Source organism: Phytophthora parasitica, assembly GCF_000247585.1.
Source record: "Phytophthora parasitica INRA-310 unplaced genomic scaffold supercont2.2, whole genome shotgun sequence".
In the NCBI taxonomy this organism is placed as follows: Eukaryota; Oomycota; class Peronosporomycetes; order Peronosporales; family Peronosporaceae; genus Phytophthora; species Phytophthora nicotianae.
In genome coordinates, this window is record NW_008648988.1 from 1,456,721 (window position 1) to 1,469,900 (window position 13,180).

Genomic DNA, 13,180 nt, shown 5'->3' on the forward strand with positions numbered 1-13,180 from the left:
ACCGCTCGGCAATGAACACTTTCGAGCGTCTGTCAAGCTGTACAACTCGTGGCGTGCTGCAGGAGCTCCACGCGCAAGCAATCGACACATTGCTCGAGGATGGCAACACAACGCAGCGCTACAAATGAAGACGAACTCCGAGAACGCTGTCAAGCTCAATTTCTACCGACGGCTCCACAAGCAAATCAAGCGTTCGTATTACATCGACGGAAGTGAAGCGTACTTGATGTTGAAGAGCATTCTGGATCCCGTGTACGATGGCGACGACGTTGAGATACTGGCATGGCGTGCACGTATCCCACGCAAGAGCAACGGCTACCTCGACGACAAACCGCATCTGCTTCTTCCGCTGACGTTCATGTTTCGGTCGGATATCGAAGAGTGGAATCATCGAAATCGAGAAACCCAGGGATATGAAGAGATTCGTCATTTCAGTCTTCTTCCAACCAAGAAGGGCTTTGAGTGCAGTCATTTCACGATGTGTAATCTCGGACTTCGTGCGTTGTTGAAGCGCGCTGGCATTGCGGTGCCAAATGAAGACGTTTGGATTGCGGAGGCAGACTCTTGGTGGCGAAAGCTGTTCAAGATCGAGAAGTTCGAAACTGTCAACCGCAAGTTTTCTGGTGTGATTGAGACGGACGGCAAGGCTGTGTGCATCGTTTTGCGCAAGCCGAAGCGAGAGATCGTTGAAACTGCGCTTGACGAGAAGGACTACGATGTGTTGTGGGGTCTTGATCCCGGTCGACGTGATCTGTTTGTGGCGACGAACCAATTCGGCGAAAAGATCTTCTGCACGACTCGAGAGTTCTATGAAGACGCTCACTACAAGAAGAGCAACCAGAAAACGAAGGTCTGGCAAGAGAATCGTCCCGACGTTCTCGAAGCTGTGCGCAACATGCCTACAAAGAAGACTGCCTCGCTCGAACAACTTGAAGCTTATGTGAAGTTCATGACTCCTCGTATAGACTTACTGCTGGATTTTCGCATGCACAAGCCTTTTCGCAAGCTGAGATTCCGCCGCTACATTCTCGCGAAGAAGAAACTGCGTCAGCTTTGTCAGAGGTTGACTGCTCAAGCGGGAAGGCGAACGATTGTTGGCTTCGGCGACTGGAGCAACACCGACGTGAGCGGGCTAATCAAAAAGTGTCCGGCGGGTCCAGTTAACTCATTCCGACGAGAGCTGAAGAAGCACTGTCGCGTAGAATCGATTGACGAGTTTCGAACAAGCAAGCTTCACTCGGTGTGTCATCGCGAAATGAAGAATCAGTACAGCAAGCGTCTATGCAAGAAGGATGGCGTCGAGCGTACATTGAAGGTCCACAGTGTACTCCATTGCACCAACAATGGCTGTCACGGTATGACTGTGAATCGAGACGAGAACGCTTCGAAGAACATGCTGATGCTTCTGATCGAGTGCAAGCTTCGTAGTCAACCAAGACCACTCGCGTTTTCAAGACCAAGAACGTGAAAACAACGGTAAGTGTCCACGGGTGCCTCGATGCAGCAATGTGTCGAGGAGGCTCGTAGCAATTTCTCTAGGACAGCCTGCTCAGGCATTATTATCCTGTTTGCTCTATAGAGTAGGTAGGCGCCAGAAAGTCGAGAGAAATCCTCATTTCAGAGGGTGACATTCTCGGTGAAAAGCATAAATGCAGCATCAAAAAGCAAAAACAAAAATACGTAAATAGTTTTTTTTTATTAACTGCATGCTGCATTTACGCTTCTTCCTCATCATTTTCTGAAATGACGTTCATCTCCACTATCTCTTGACCTCCGCGTGTACTTTTCCCCGTGAACTCTGTCCCAACCTCTTCTTTATTTTGCGATGATGCAATCTTGAGATGCGAGTGTGAATTGAAAAGGATCGGCCCGGCGATCTGTAAGAAAGTGCCTAGTAGTTCTTCATCGTCCGTTGAGAATACACCACTTGCATCCAGCTTGTTGATAAGCTGAACGACCGCGATGACTTCGCCTGATCCATTGCGAAGAGGCATAGCGAGCACACTTCGCGTCTGGTAGCCAAGCTTTTGGTCGAAATCCTTGTTGAATCGCGGATCATCGTAGGCATTCTCAAGGTTAATCGCTTCGTTATTCATCGCTACTGCACCTGCGATACCTTGATTGATCGGCACACGAATGTTCACCTCACCTTGTAAAGTCCAGAGCTCATTCTTGGCTCGATCCACAATGTAAAGAGTGCAGCGATCCGAGTTAACGAACCTTTGCACACGCGTCGAAATGGTGAACATGAGCGAAATGAAGCCCAGATCACGGTGCATATCTTGCACGATGCTCAGTACGTCTTTGACTCTTTCGCGAGCAATACAGGCAACAGTGTGAGTGTCGGCGTTGTTGAGCGCCACGCCTGCCTGAGCTGCTAGGATCGTCAGGAATTCCTCATCTTCATCACTGAAAAATGCCTTCTTGTCGACGGCTATCTTGTTAAGAACCTGCATGACTCCGACAATGTTGTTTGCACCGTTACGGACTGGTACGCACAACATCGACCGAGTTTGGTAGCCATTGCGTTGGTCGTACTGCGAATCAAAATTCGGATCGGTGTAAGCGTCCGAAATATTCATTGCTTTGCCAGTAGCAGCCACGGTGCCAGCAATTCCCTATTAACCAAATGATGGGGTGTTGGTTAGCTAAAGAATTATTTGTGACAGCTAGTGGAGACCTTGTGCTACCTTCCCGAATGGAACGTGAATATCTGTGGCACCCTCAGACACCTTCAGAACGAGCATATCCGTGACTCGCTCCTTTTACGAGTTTTAAAGAATTTGTGAGAAATTTGGTCAAAACAATAAGATTAATGCAAGTTTTCTTACATAAATGAAGAGTGTCGCTCTCTCAGCATTCAAAACCGCGCATGCTTGCTTAATGATGATCTTGGTTGCTACAGTTTAGCACAACAAAGTACACGTTAGTGGCACAGACAGATGCCTAGATCGGAATGAAGCAACCGACCTTCCGTGGGGTCAAGCTCTGAACCGATTATGCGGCAAGCTTGAATGACCTGCTCCATCTTGGATAATCGGTGAACCAGCGCTGGGTCGTTGCCTTGTTGGGGGGTTGGCGCATTGTTTGCAGGTGGAGGTCTGGTAGTTCGCGCTCATGTTATCAAAGTAAAATTTTCCGATACGAAAAATGCGTACAACACGTACGCAAACTTTCGAGGCTTGACTAGAATCCGCCCATTCTCATCAGCTGAAGCACTATACCACCACAACGTCGAGTATTAGGTTCAATAAAGGATAAACTAACTACATCGTCAGTCAACCTTGCTGCAGCGTAGCATTGCTTGATGTAGGCCAGCGTGTGTTCTGGCTGGAACTTCTCACCACTTTTCCTCTATCATCCGAAGTACCAATCTATGAGAACACAGCTTTGAAAGGGGCACTTTCAATATTGCAATCACAAACCTCTCCGATCTTTTCCTGTAGCAAAGCCTGGAGGAAAGTGAGCGGATCATCAGGTCGAGATAGAAGCGCCTCAGCCGTCATCCACTCAATGAGCGATCGAAATCCCATGGAATTGAGGTAAGCCTCCCCAGCTTCAGCTGTCTGCGGGTCCATGGTCGTTGTAAGTAAAGACAATCTCTCACTTGTTGCTCGCCCTGCAACAAAGACTCGAACCGACGCGTCCTTTCATGCGCAACCGTCCAAGTTGAAGTGAACCATCACTGAGGTTGCAACTAGTTGGCAAGAGTTGGCGATCGGAAGACTTACCATGGCGGGCAATGGTCCGGCTGCAGCCAAGTCAGGAGTGCAACGACTATGGAGTTTCGGCTCTGATGAGCAGCAAGACCTACGACGGCCATCAACCACTCAAGCTGTTGCTATTGGCAGTGAACCAGGGACGCCACCGTCGATGATTCGACATCGCCGTGCCGACCCACGAGCGGATTTTCGTCTTAACGTGTTCACTCACTCGTTCTCAGTAACAGAGTCAACTTCGAGTCGTGGTGAGGCTCTCAAAGAGACGGACGAAGGGGCGAAACGTTCCAGCCAAAGCCGCCATCGTCGTGTTAAGAGCCACACTGGGTTAGCAGATCACGATTCGGGGTCTAATTTTCGTCAACGTACTTACACTAGATCGCTGGAGTATCTGGTTCAGCACTTAGCTCCTTCCACTGGCTTTGGAGGGACTTTACCCTCGCCTCGCTACTCCTCACCCACTGCAAAGTCGAAGAACGCAACGCCTCGAGTCTGGTCTCCTCGACATGGGAATGTCATTCCAAGTGTTCCTTCTGTGGACTACCGGATGAAGTACGAGTTTGCTTTGATCTTGCACAACAAACCGACTACGCCGCGTATTCTCGCTCGAAATGGACTCGATGCAGTGGGAAAACGACAAATGGAGGTACTCAGTCGCTGTATCAACGCAGGCTTTGAGGTCTTCGTTCTTTCAAGCACTCTGTATTCACGCAAGTATCTGGTGCTACTGCTACGACCATCGCCTTCTAGATTGCAGACTGAGAAAAGTCGATTGGTGCTCGAACGTTGGCTACAGATCGGAGCTGTGGGTGAAGTCCCATCCGAAATCGAAGAGCTTATCGCGTCCAGCCACATTGGAGACGTGGAATCACCAACTAAAGAAGCAGAATACGAAAATGCCAAAAAGGTGGAAATTGACGACGAGAAGTTCACTCCTGCTGAGCGGATCCAGACTATCGCTCGCATCATTACATCCACTGCCAATGTGGAAGAGTTGAATCCTCCAGGGGCAAATATTTCGTTTGAAGAGCTCAATCGCAATGAATCAATCATCATGGCCTGCTTCCCGCTCCACAATCGATACGTGGACAGTAAGCTCTTGTCCAAATGTGGACACTGGTGGTGGAAGTCCACCGAAATCACAAACGATCTACGTTACTACTATGGAGAGCGTGTGGCCTTCTATTTCAGCTTCTTGTTTGTCTACACCAAATGCTTATTGGTTCCTGCGCTCATAGGTTGTGTGGTGTACGTATCGTGTAGATGGGTTGGAGCAGGTGCATACATGAGGTCATTGTGCATCTTTGGGTTTTGCACGGTGACAATCTGGGGCACCTCGTTTCTAAAGGTTTGGGCAAGACAGAACAATCTGCTTAATGACGCGTGGAACTTGAGATTATTTAAGGAAGCTGACTACCCAAACGCAACTTTCAAGCCGCAAGGGTATCGCGATGTGGTAGATTCTCACGGTGTTGTGCTATTCCGCGAGCCTTACTACAACCCTCTGTATCGGATTCCAGCATACCTGCATACATTTATGGTATTCGCGTTGTTCATCGCTACGTATGTCGTGGGAACTGCATTTTTCGTTCAGTGGTACACGGCTGCAATGATGGCTCCGGTATGCAGTAAATGTCCAGAATGTGTTGCATTCCTATCGTGTTTTAACACGGAGAGACCAATCCTGTTTACTGGAAGGTGGTTTTACATTTTCGCCCAAGGCATTCTACTTGGAATTTCACTGGACATCGTCGTATACCTGCTGAGTGTGAAGCTCATTCGGTTCTTCGTGACTCGTGAAAATCACGTTATGGATGCGCATTTCCAGCGGACGATGGTCAATCGACTGTTTGCTATTAACTGGATCTCATTTTTTCTATGGTTTATGCTGATCTCGTTCGTGATCATTCCTTTCGGTGACGAGGTGGAAACATGGTTATCAGCGAATTTACAATACACCAAGCTTACGGTGGAGTGGCAAGGTGGTGTTATTGATATGTCGACGGCGTTTGTCACCCCGCTTCTCATCACTCAAGCTCTAAATCTCTTGATTGATACATCCTTACCGATTATTTTCCGACGGGAGAAGCTGAGAGCATCCAAGTTGGCGAAAAAGATCATGAAAGCCAACCCAGCAGAGACTCTTCTTGCGCTTTCGGAGTATCACTCCTCGTTTGAGAATATTCCCAGTAATCTATCACAGTCCCCTTCGTCGCGTTCGTTGGCTTTCAAGACCAAAATCGAGGTAAGCGATAAGGATTTCAGAATTTGGAACTATGAGATCCTAACCTGTGCGGTTCTACACATAGCTACAAATGATGACACCAATTCGAATTCCGTACCTTGAAGACGCACTGGGAGTATCAATACCAACATTGGAAGGCTTCGAAAACGAGAAGTGTAAGTGCCAAGTTGGGCTACACCGTGTTTGCAAAACTATACTGAACTACCAAATCATTGTTTTCCGAATCGCTAGACTTTATGACAGCTGATGATGTGCTTGAAGAAAGCCAACTGCCGCTGTACAACGCATTTGTAAGCGGTCGGATTGTAAGATGGCCCCATTACGGCGCATTGACTTTTTTCTGTGTACTACCTGCTTTTTCAGCCTGATTACCTACGGATGTCCATCCAATACGTACGTAAAACCTCGCGTTATTTATTTTCTGTTGTTGCTGATTTTTGTTGTCGTCTTCAACTCAACTAGGGATATGTCGTGATGTTTTCAGTTGTGTGGCCGTTCTGCGCAATGGCAGCATTCGCAAACAATGTCATTCACATCCAGAACGCTTTCTACAAGCTCGTTTTGCTGCGTCGACGACCAGTTCCGCGGAAGGCGAATAGCATCGGACAGTGGGAAAAGATGCTCTTTATCACGTTGTTTTTGGCCATCTTTGTGGTCGTGGGGCTAATTTGCTTGAGTACTGGCGAGCTTGAGTATTTTATCTCAGAATGTATAGCTCTAGAGCGATTCAACGGAAGCGACTTCAGGTATGTTGACTAATTTTCTAAAACCTACGCCATGTTCATTTACTGACTTGCTCGCTTCAGCATGGGCCCAGATTTTTCTTGCCTCAGCATTTCGTCGCGCTTTATTGTCGCGTTGATACTGGAGCACGCTGCCTTCCTGGTTGTTTACATGCTCACGGATTACATCTCCGATACACCTGCCAGTGTGCGGACATCATTTGAGCGGAAGAAAGAGCTTATCCGACGAGCTATCTGCGGACAAGGACATCCAACGACACCAAAAGCCGACGGCAAGGGAGTCCCAATACACCATGGAATCAAGTCATTTGAAACTGCGTAAGACTGCTACACACAGTACATGTTGCACTTTGCATTTATGACACTAATAAACACTTTTGTGGTCACTTCCTGTGTTTTCTTGCGTACTGCTTGACGTAAATACTTGGTGAGGAATAACTATCAGAGCTCGATATGCTCAATGTGCTAGGATGAGTATGCGTCGTCGTCTTTGTTGTTAGGCGGTTGTAAATCTTCAATGACCTGGCAATTACACAAAAAGTTAATGATGCTACGATGTGCCATAGATCTACCCAGCGTTCGCTCGAACGTACCACGACTGAGCCCAGCAAAGCCCTCAATCGAGTTAGGATCGTTGGAACTGGGGACCAAGCCCACTTGTCTTCCAGCAGTTCCTTCTTCCTCGTATCCAGGACGGCGTACAACAGATAAATAGCAGAGGTGCACACCACCAAGGAGTAGAATACCAACGAGCCGTACGAGCTCGACGTATCTTCTCTCATTTGTCGGCTGCTTTCAAACTCCTCCGTTCTCTGAATCGAAATGCTCTCCAGACTCAGACGCTGGTAGTCATCACCTTCATCCAGCAGCGTTTTCTTCGCAAACAGTTCGAGTCCTTCCATTGCTTCAGCCAGTCTGTCACGAGCACCTCCTAGCTCCACCACGTCTCCGCCCTGTTCAACCTGTTGCCAGGTCTCGGTCGCTGGTCTTGCAGCCATTTGTACTGGGAGAGTGACGTTCATCTTCATGAGCCGCTCTCTTGCCTCCAACACCTGCCTTTCCTGCTGGGCGTAATACTGCATCACCTCCTTCATGATCTGTTCGTGCTCCTCAATCTGCGTCTTCGTCTGCTCTTTAAATCTGCTATTTGCCGCGTTTTGCAGCATTTCCGTCCTCGTAGAGGCTGCCACTTGTGCCTCCTGGCAGCTCTGCAGGAAACTATCGGCAGTCGTTTGTAGCCTCGTAGTGTCCCTGCTTAACAGCTCAATGCTCCTCTCTAGCCGCTCAAATTGCGTTCTTGTCCCCGCATTGCTGATCCTTGAGATGCGCACAGCCATGTTGAGTACTTTAATGCCGGTGGAGAGCAATACAATAGCCAATACGCCGCCTAGAAGGATCCGCAGAGAGTTAGAGAGCACGAACGACGAAGTCTTCGACTCCATCCGCTGCTTGTTAGACGCGTCCGTCGGCGTTGCTGTTGATGCTGAATGTAGCCGACGTGGTGTACGGCGGTGCGAAGCCGTGTGAAGAGGCTCCGTGTCCTCGATGGACACAGTAGAGCGCATGCTGTCGGACAGTCCGAGTCGCACCATGGTTGCCGTTGTCTCTGTGTGTTTGTATGGACGGCGCGAAAACTGGATTCAAATCCATTTCATAGTGGATTCAAGTCAAATCGAGAGATGGTGTTAAAACGTAATTCAAATCGCAAAGCATGTCATTCGCTCTAGAAGTGTACGTTACTGTTGAAGCCGTAGATGGCTACGTCTTATCGATCATCGCTGATGCTGGTTCCTGGCTCTTCATGTACACGTTGAGCCGGATAGGTGAAGCTTCTGAATGTATGGATTTCACTGGGAAAATTTCCTTCTGCTTCTTCTGGTCCTCGCACCAGATCGGATCTGCCAGTACCCAAGAGTTGCTGACACTGTCGTCATTGACGGCAGTTCCTCGATTGGTGGCGTCTTCCACTGTCTGAGCGAAGATGCGAAATGTGTTCGGCTTAGCGCTGTCTGTACGCTCACCTGTGTTCGGCGCTGAAGTCGCTACTAATGCAACCATTCCCGCTCGAAAGGCTTCCTCTAGCTGCACCAAAGGCAGCTGATAATCTTCGTCCGATGCTGCTTCTTCGACGAACGTTGCACTCCACCCAGGCTCAATCACCAGCGTCTCCACCGTCCTTCCTTCCTTAGAGAGAAGGATCACGCATATATTCTCCAATTCTCCCCTCAGTAGCCACGGTCGACAGCCAGTCAGCATGGAGTGGATGTACTCACACAGCAGCGGATGGCGGCACATGTGGATAGGGACATCGTACAGCACTCGCTGCTCAAAAGCCTCTACGTAGAGCAGTATAGCATCATATTGAGTTCGTGTTGCACTGCTGAAATATAACATGACATTGTACAAACCTTTTGGATACACTTGCCATGCGAACCTGTAACAGCATCAATAATCGACATTGAGCTCGCAATTAAGATTTATACACGCCTCCAAACTCCATGGGAAAGAAATCATATTCAACGCACAGGAACTCGTGCACCGCTGCCTCTAGGAACTCGAGCACAAGGTCCGTCAACGTCTCCTTCTTGGGTCGGTCGGTCTCCATTGACTGTTATTATTCCCCCTCCGGAATGACATTATGTCAGTATACTTACTTGCCAATTTTGACAGTTCAGAATGTGGCGAAACTTGGCGTATGGGTCGCAGCAGGCGGCGGAGGCGGCGCCTGCCGTGGTCCCCATCAAGTCGGTGAAGGAGACTGTAGTATCTCAAGGTTAGCTAATCCTATAGGCTGCGTTTATTGCGTCTATGCTCGTGTAGTGGCGCGGTTGGGAGACTAATAACTTGTGTCTTGGATCAGTCGACGCGTCGTCTGTGCCCAAGAATGACGGCGCCAAGGTCTATAAGATCCTCGAGTTCCTTCGCAAAGTCCCCATGCACATGCCTGTATCTGTGACCGATATTTTCAAGCACACAGGCGTCGTACGTTGCAGCGGTCTCTTTGATTACAAGGAGGTGAAGTTGTGCTGACTATTGGGGCTGTTGTTAGGACCTCACTATGGACGACCAAGTGGAGCAACGCCTCAAGAACAACCCAAAAGTTCGACTGAAAGGAGACCAGTATGCGTACCAGGTAAGTCAGAGAATATTGATCTGCCAGACTCATGACGTACCCCTAATTGTAAAATACTTTTGTGTGTTTGCAGGCCAAATATGACATCAAGAACCGCATGCAGCTGCTTAAAATCCTTGATCGAGTGAGTTGCTGTACTGCTAAAAAATTAATTTCTGACTGGGAGCTGACTGGATGTTTTTGTACATCCTCCAGATTCCCGAGGGAATGCCTATTGAAGACTTGATCGATTGCTACGTCAACGTGGAGGACGACTTGAAGGAACTGACGCGTACGGGAGAGATCATTTGTCTGAAGAATGCGGACAAGGGTGCGGAGGTGTATTATTCACGCGTAGTCCCCTTCCTGGTGGATCTCTCTGGAGTTGCTACGGTTGAAGCTGGCAGCTACTTGGCCCACTCCAGCCAAGACCTTACCGGCGAAGTCCGCCGAGGCGATGCATTCCGTATTGGAGACAATTGGTTTCGCGTTTCAGCTGCTGTCAAGGTTCGAGTTATCATTCATGTACTGGTACTGAACAATATCCAATTGAAATGTACCGTTGTGTATGCCATCTAGAGCTCCAGCACAACCCGCCCAGCACCTTTTGCTGGTATGGCGACGAAAAGTGTCTCGTCAACTCGTGACCCGAACGTGTCGAAGAAAATCAAGTACGTTGCCTGCAGCTCAGCAGCTTTCTCTTTTAAAAACTAGTGTTAATGTGTTGTGGTAGGTACATGTTCAAGTTTGACAAGGACCACCTCCCTCTAGATGTCCCTTTTCCGGACGCCAAGAGGAGAAATGTTGCTAGCAGCGATCGCTGGGATCTTCTACCCAAACGTGGTCCCAAGTTTCAGATGGTGAAGCACGGTATGACATTGCGTTGATTTGGCTCCCCACCACGAACTAATTGGTCTGAACTATTGTTGCAGGCTGCACGAATGATATCCGTCAGCTGTGGCGCGACACTCTGCGGACATGGCCATCGGATCGTGCTGAGTTCGAGAAGAAGCTTGTCCAAGCTGGTCTGACTACGCAAGCAAAGGTCGATGCAAGTCGTCGCCAGATGAAGCGCCGTCTCAAGGAGGACAAGAAGAAGAACCGTCCTCGCAAGCAGCGCGATATTAAGATTACCAACCACCATCTTATCGGCACGAAGCTCGGCGAGATTTTGGCTAAGGGCAGCCAAGAGCAATTCACGCTTGGTGCTGTTAAGTTTGAGAAAAAGTAGACGCCTTGTCTAATGAATGCATGCAAAACCTCTTTTTACCAGCCAAATCAATGCAATCTGCTTTGTTCTAACAACAAGAATTTATTGACTCATGCTCTTAAAGTTGTAGTACTCCTTTCTGCCTGAAGAACAAAATGCCAATAGCTGTGATCACGAAGAAGACTATCACACAAGTGATGGCAACTCCCCAGAACCATCCCCAGGCCTCCTCAACGCCCGATGCCAGGTTCATACCGAACACTCCAGCGAGCAGTGTACCCACAGACAGACTGATCGTAACGAGAGAGAACACGAGGTCTACTCGGAGCAAGTAGTTTCGCATCGAGTCGAGCTTCAGCATCACCAAACTTTCCGTGTTGGTAATGCGGTGCTGCATCAAATCCGCCTTCGTTCGTGTCGAGAAAATATCCTGCAAGTAATTCTCAATCAGTACTTCAGCTTCCTCTGAATCAAAGCTGTACAGATCCGTGAGAAGAGAAGGGTCTTCGTAAAGCTTCGTCAGGTACAGTAAGCGCAAATCTTCTTCATTGTCCAGCAGCTCCATCAGCACACGACGTACGCCATCTACTTGTGATTCGAACTCGTTCATTGTGTTCTTGAACTCGCGTAGGGTCTCCAATTCGCGTGAGTGCAGGTTTCCTTGCACCAATCGATCCAGGGCCGAAATCACGATGGGAGAGAGCTTCTCGTAGTCGGATTGGAAGTACCGGGCTAATGTCGCTAGCAACGCCTCCAGTGCCCTGCAAGAATACACAAAAGTCTCAGTTGGATGTTCCTATAATGCCGATCATGTTCGTTTTTCTGTTTCCACCGACCTGAACTCGTACGGGTCCTCTGCATTCTCTCGAGCAGCTTGGCTAAATTGCTCTTTGAGAATAGACAGAAGACTGTCAGCTCCATCAGGCACATACACAAGACACACGTCTCGCATCACTATCGCGCGTAACGGGTCTGGGAAGAACAGCAAATATTGGTCAGCATAAACAAACAAACCCCAGTATTCACTCTTTGTACCAGCACTAATAAGAATCGCCTGCTTTCGAATAATAATCGCGGGCTCGTTCGACACAGAGAACGCGTTCTCCATCCGTCGAATATCTCGCGCATGGACTCGCTACAACAATGATAAAACCAAATAAGTACGGCTCTAATCGCTCGACAGTCTTTAAGACCCACCTGAACATCACAGACTGTGGCATAATTAGGTCCGTCGAGTCCTCCGCCTTCTCCACGCATTATGTTCATGCTGGTTCGGCGGCCCTTGGCACCCAAACTGCCCAGCCGCCGCAGTGGCAGACCAGCGACATCGGCCACCTCGCCAGCTTCTTCGGGCTCCTCCTCTTTAGGCATCGCTGCCTGCTGGGTCATACGCAATACGTCCAGCCTGCTCATCTCCTTAAATTCCGAGTCTCCGTTGCGGTCGAACAGCAGTACAAGCACACGCCCGTTCTTGGAGCCTGGGTCGAACTGGCATGCGAAGCGCTTGAGAGAGCTGGCGCCGGGAGAACTAGCGCCACTTAACTCCGTTGGATCCGTTGTACGCAGGTCAATGCGGTGGTAGTTAGCCCCGGGACTACGTTCCTCCACTGCTGGCGGCTCCATTGCGCTGTCAGGTGCTGGCATTTGATGGATGCGATGGCACGACAACAAACGTCGAACCGCTATTCTCTGTCAAAGTACCGTAAATTACGAGCTATTGTACTCCGCATATTTCAAAATAGAGAACTTTAGTTTCTGGACTTTTTGGAATAACAAAGTTGCAATAAAATCGTAAAAGTTGAAATTTATTTACCAAAATCCTATTCCAGTGGAATATAACATGGCGAAGCTATTCCAGTGGAATTTCGTGTGGAATTCTTATCTTTCTTTATACCCCCTCGAAAGCGATCACCGCTTCGAACAAAAGGAAACCAACAAGGTCTCCGGCAAAAGGAAAGCAGCAAGTTCTCGAGCTCTAGAACCCAACTGCACGCCTCTCTTGAAAGCGCGCGAAACAACCTGAACGGCGGCCCGACAGTTTCTTTGTCGTATCTCAATCAAAGTACAGCTCCTTGAACGTGTGGCGAAGTGGTTCTGCGAAAATTGCTGATCGCTGAGGTCCTCTTGCACACTGCGCCCGAACTGCCGACT

At 48.8% G+C, this 13,180-nt stretch overlaps 7 protein-coding genes across 9 annotated transcripts; 3 read left to right on the plus strand and 4 right to left on the minus strand.

Moving 5' to 3' along the window:
- Positions 1 to 124: 124 nt before the first annotated feature.
- PPTG_02512 (hypothetical protein) lies at positions 125 to 1,468 on the plus strand (the record flags this gene model as incomplete). Its single annotated transcript, XM_008893616.1, has 1 exon — positions 125 to 1,468. The coding sequence occupies one exon, from the start codon at positions 125 to 127 to the stop codon at positions 1,466 to 1,468; it is 1,344 nt and encodes a 447-aa protein (XP_008891864.1).
- A 213-nt stretch (positions 1,469 to 1,681) lies between these two features.
- PPTG_02513 (hypothetical protein) lies at positions 1,682 to 3,578 on the minus strand (the record flags this gene model as incomplete). Its single annotated transcript, XM_008893617.1, has 7 exons — positions 1,682 to 2,618; positions 2,691 to 2,762; positions 2,832 to 2,899; positions 2,971 to 3,101; positions 3,168 to 3,218; positions 3,284 to 3,354; positions 3,426 to 3,578. The coding sequence occupies 7 exons, from the start codon at positions 3,576 to 3,578 to the stop codon at positions 1,716 to 1,718; spliced, it is 1,449 nt and encodes a 482-aa protein (XP_008891865.1). The 3' UTR covers positions 1,682 to 1,715.
- A 154-nt stretch (positions 3,579 to 3,732) lies between these two features.
- PPTG_02514 (hypothetical protein) lies at positions 3,733 to 7,029 on the plus strand (the record flags this gene model as incomplete). The annotated part of the gene is made up of 6 exons (XM_008893618.1): positions 3,733 to 5,964; positions 6,029 to 6,119; positions 6,196 to 6,254; positions 6,328 to 6,357; positions 6,427 to 6,710; positions 6,771 to 7,029. The coding sequence occupies 6 exons, from the start codon at positions 3,733 to 3,735 to the stop codon at positions 7,027 to 7,029; spliced, it is 2,955 nt and encodes a 984-aa protein (XP_008891866.1).
- Positions 7,030 to 7,172: 143 nt separating this feature from the next.
- On the minus strand, positions 7,173 to 8,299 carry PPTG_02515 (hypothetical protein; the record flags this gene model as incomplete). The annotated part of the gene is made up of 2 exons (XM_008893619.1): positions 7,173 to 7,229; positions 7,301 to 8,299. The coding sequence occupies 2 exons, from the start codon at positions 8,297 to 8,299 to the stop codon at positions 7,173 to 7,175; spliced, it is 1,056 nt and encodes a 351-aa protein (XP_008891867.1).
- A 166-nt stretch (positions 8,300 to 8,465) lies between these two features.
- PPTG_02516 (hypothetical protein) lies at positions 8,466 to 9,101 on the minus strand (the record flags this gene model as incomplete). Its single annotated transcript, XM_008893620.1, has 1 exon — positions 8,466 to 9,101. The coding sequence occupies one exon, from the start codon at positions 9,099 to 9,101 to the stop codon at positions 8,466 to 8,468; it is 636 nt and encodes a 211-aa protein (XP_008891868.1).
- Positions 9,102 to 9,355: 254 nt separating this feature from the next.
- Positions 9,356 to 11,135, plus strand: PPTG_02517. Of its 2 annotated transcripts, XM_008893621.1 has the most exons (8): positions 9,356 to 9,480; positions 9,568 to 9,689; positions 9,757 to 9,840; positions 9,914 to 9,964; positions 10,036 to 10,326; positions 10,399 to 10,490; positions 10,553 to 10,689; positions 10,752 to 11,135. In XM_008893621.1, the coding sequence occupies exons 1-8, from the start codon at positions 9,384 to 9,386 to the stop codon at positions 11,048 to 11,050; spliced, it is 1,173 nt and encodes a 390-aa protein (XP_008891869.1). In that variant the 5' UTR covers positions 9,356 to 9,383; the 3' UTR covers positions 11,051 to 11,135. The 2 variants fall into 2 exon arrangements, with proteins under 2 accessions (XP_008891869.1, XP_008891870.1); XM_008893622.1 differs by having other exon boundaries at positions 10,553 to 11,135.
- PPTG_02518 lies at positions 11,106 to 12,753 on the minus strand. Of its 2 annotated transcripts, XM_008893624.1 has the most exons (4): positions 12,227 to 12,753; positions 12,065 to 12,164; positions 11,866 to 12,001; positions 11,106 to 11,790 (listed from the first exon to the last, which is right to left on the minus strand). In XM_008893624.1, exons 1-4 carry the CDS (start codon positions 12,671 to 12,673, stop codon positions 11,148 to 11,150), a joined length of 1,326 nt encoding a protein of 441 aa, XP_008891872.1. In that variant the 5' UTR covers positions 12,674 to 12,753; the 3' UTR covers positions 11,106 to 11,147. The 2 variants fall into 2 exon arrangements, with proteins under 2 accessions (XP_008891872.1, XP_008891871.1); XM_008893623.1 differs by having other exon boundaries at positions 11,866 to 12,164.
- Positions 12,754 to 13,180: the final 427 nt, after the last annotated feature.

Excerpts from the sequence above, each read along its gene's own strand:
- PPTG_02518 (XM_008893623.1), bottom strand. The coding sequence starts at position 12,673 with ATGCCAGCACCTGACAGCGCAATGGAGCCGCCAGCAGTGGAGGAACGT. Across the intron at positions 12,165-12,226 it reads CCACAGTCTGTGATGTTCAG|CGAGTCCATGCGCGAGATAT; the intron begins GTGGGTCTTAAA and ends TCATTGTTGTAG. Across the intron at positions 11,791-11,865 it reads GAGGACCCGTACGAGTTCAG|GGCACTGGAGGCGTTGCTAG; the intron begins GTCGGTGGAAAC and ends GTATTCTTGCAG.
- PPTG_02517 (XM_008893621.1), top strand. The coding sequence starts at position 9,384 with ATGTGGCGAAACTTGGCGTATGGGTCGCAGCAGGCGGCGGAGGCGGCG. Across the intron at positions 9,481-9,567 it reads GGAGACTGTAGTATCTCAAG|TCGACGCGTCGTCTGTGCCC; the intron begins GTTAGCTAATCC and ends GTCTTGGATCAG. Across the intron at positions 9,690-9,756 it reads TTTTCAAGCACACAGGCGTC|GACCTCACTATGGACGACCA; the intron begins GTACGTTGCAGC and ends GGCTGTTGTTAG.